We start from the raw sequence: 1,610 nt of genomic DNA on the forward strand, positions 1-1,610 counted from the left end.
GTAGCTGGGATGACAGGCGCCCGCTACCCCCGTCCAGCTAATTTGTATTTTTAGTAGAGCTACGGCTTCGCCATGTTGCCCAGGCTGGTCTCGAACTCCTGAGCTCAATCTGCCTACCTCGGGCTGCGAAACTGGTGAGATTCCAGGTGTGAGCCACCGTGCCCAGCCTTTTCTCGGCCGGAGTCTAACCGCACGCCCGTGGCATCGCTAACTGGCTCCTCTGGTCAAGTCCCCATGGGGCTATACTCAGGAAGACCCCTTCCCGCCCACACCCCTCTCTTCTCCATCTCTGATTTAGGATGTGGGGGGCCGTCCGAGGATCTGTCCGGGGAGGACTGCTTCTCCCATACCTGACGGACGTGTCGCCTTTTGTCTTTACCAGGTGACTTTTTCAGGGACCCCCTCCCCAGCGCTGAGCTGTATGTCCTGTGCCGGATCCTGCACGACTGGTCAGACGACAAAGTCCACACGTTACTCAGCAAGGTCGCCGAGAGCTGCAAGCCAGGTGAGAGCCCGTCGTCACGTTCACTTTTTCTGTTAAGACGTAGAGTTTTGGGTTCAAGTTTTACAAGGAGGCCGGACGTGGTGGCTCACACCTGTCATCCCAGCACTTTGGGAGGCTGAGGCAGGTGGATCACCTGAGGTCAGGAGTTCAGGACCCGCCTGGCCAACATGGTGAAACCCTGTCTCTACTAAAAATACAAAACTTAGCCAGGTGTGACGGCAGACGCCTATAATCCGAGCTACTCGGGAGGCTGAGGCAGGAGGATCGCTTGAACCCGGGAGATGGAGGTTGCAGTGAGCCAAGATCGCGCCACTGCACTCCAGCCTGGGCGACAGAGTGAGAGTCTCAAAAAAAATAACCAAAAAGTGTTCTGTGGAGATGGGAGTCTCCCTCTGTTACCCAGGCTGAAGTGCAATGGTGTCATCATGGTTCACTGCAGCCTTGACCTCCTGAGCTCAAGGAATCCTCCCTCCTCAGCCTCCCCAGTACCTGGGAGTACAGGCATATGTTACCATGCCCTGCTAGTTTTTAAAAAAATTTTTTTGTAGAGATGGGATCTTGCTATGTTGCCCAGGCTACTCCCAAACTCCTGGGCTCAAGCGATCCTCCTGCCTTGGCCTCCCCAAATGCTGGGGTTAAAAGACGCTCGAGCCACTGCACCTGGCCTCTCTCTGTCTCTCTTTCTCTCCCTCTTCCTCTCTTTTTATGTATCTCATCTATCATTAATCTGTTTCTCCTCTCTCCTCCTTTCTCTCTTCCTTCCTTATCTGTCTTCTCTCTGTCTCTTCCTCCCTCTCCTCACCCTGCCTCTGTCTCTTTTTATACTTCTATCATCATCCTTTAAAAAAAAAAAAAAATCCTTTTTAAAGAATAAAATAAAATAGAGACCAGATCTCACTATGTTGCTCGAGTTGGTTTGAAATTCCTGGGCTTGAACCATCCTCCCACCTCAGCCTCCCAAAGTGCTGGGATTACAGGCATGAGCCACTGCACCTGGCCTTCTAACAGTGATCCGTCAGCTATCTGTCATCAGTCTATCATTTATTATCTATCTATCCATCCATTCATCTATCTGCCCATCATCTGCCATCTGTTCACCCATCCA

General features: G+C 51.9%; 1 protein-coding gene across 1 annotated transcript in view; it reads left to right on the forward strand.

Annotated features, from left to right (window-relative positions):
- LOC105500635 (N-acetylserotonin O-methyltransferase-like protein) overlaps positions 1-1,610 on the forward strand; it is a gene marked incomplete at its 5' end in the record, with an annotated part of 25,991 nt that overhangs the window by 21,310 nt on the left and 3,071 nt on the right. Inside the window, one exon of the mRNA XM_011926219.1 lies at positions 383-505. Coding sequence (XP_011781609.1) covers positions 383-505 — 123 coding nt within the window. The remainder of the gene's footprint in view (positions 1-382; positions 506-1,610) is intronic.

This window comes from Colobus angolensis, unplaced genomic scaffold, assembly GCF_000951035.1.
Source record: "Colobus angolensis palliatus isolate OR3802 unplaced genomic scaffold, Cang.pa_1.0 Scaffold677, whole genome shotgun sequence".
NCBI lineage: Eukaryota > Metazoa > Chordata > Mammalia > Primates > Cercopithecidae > Colobus > Colobus angolensis.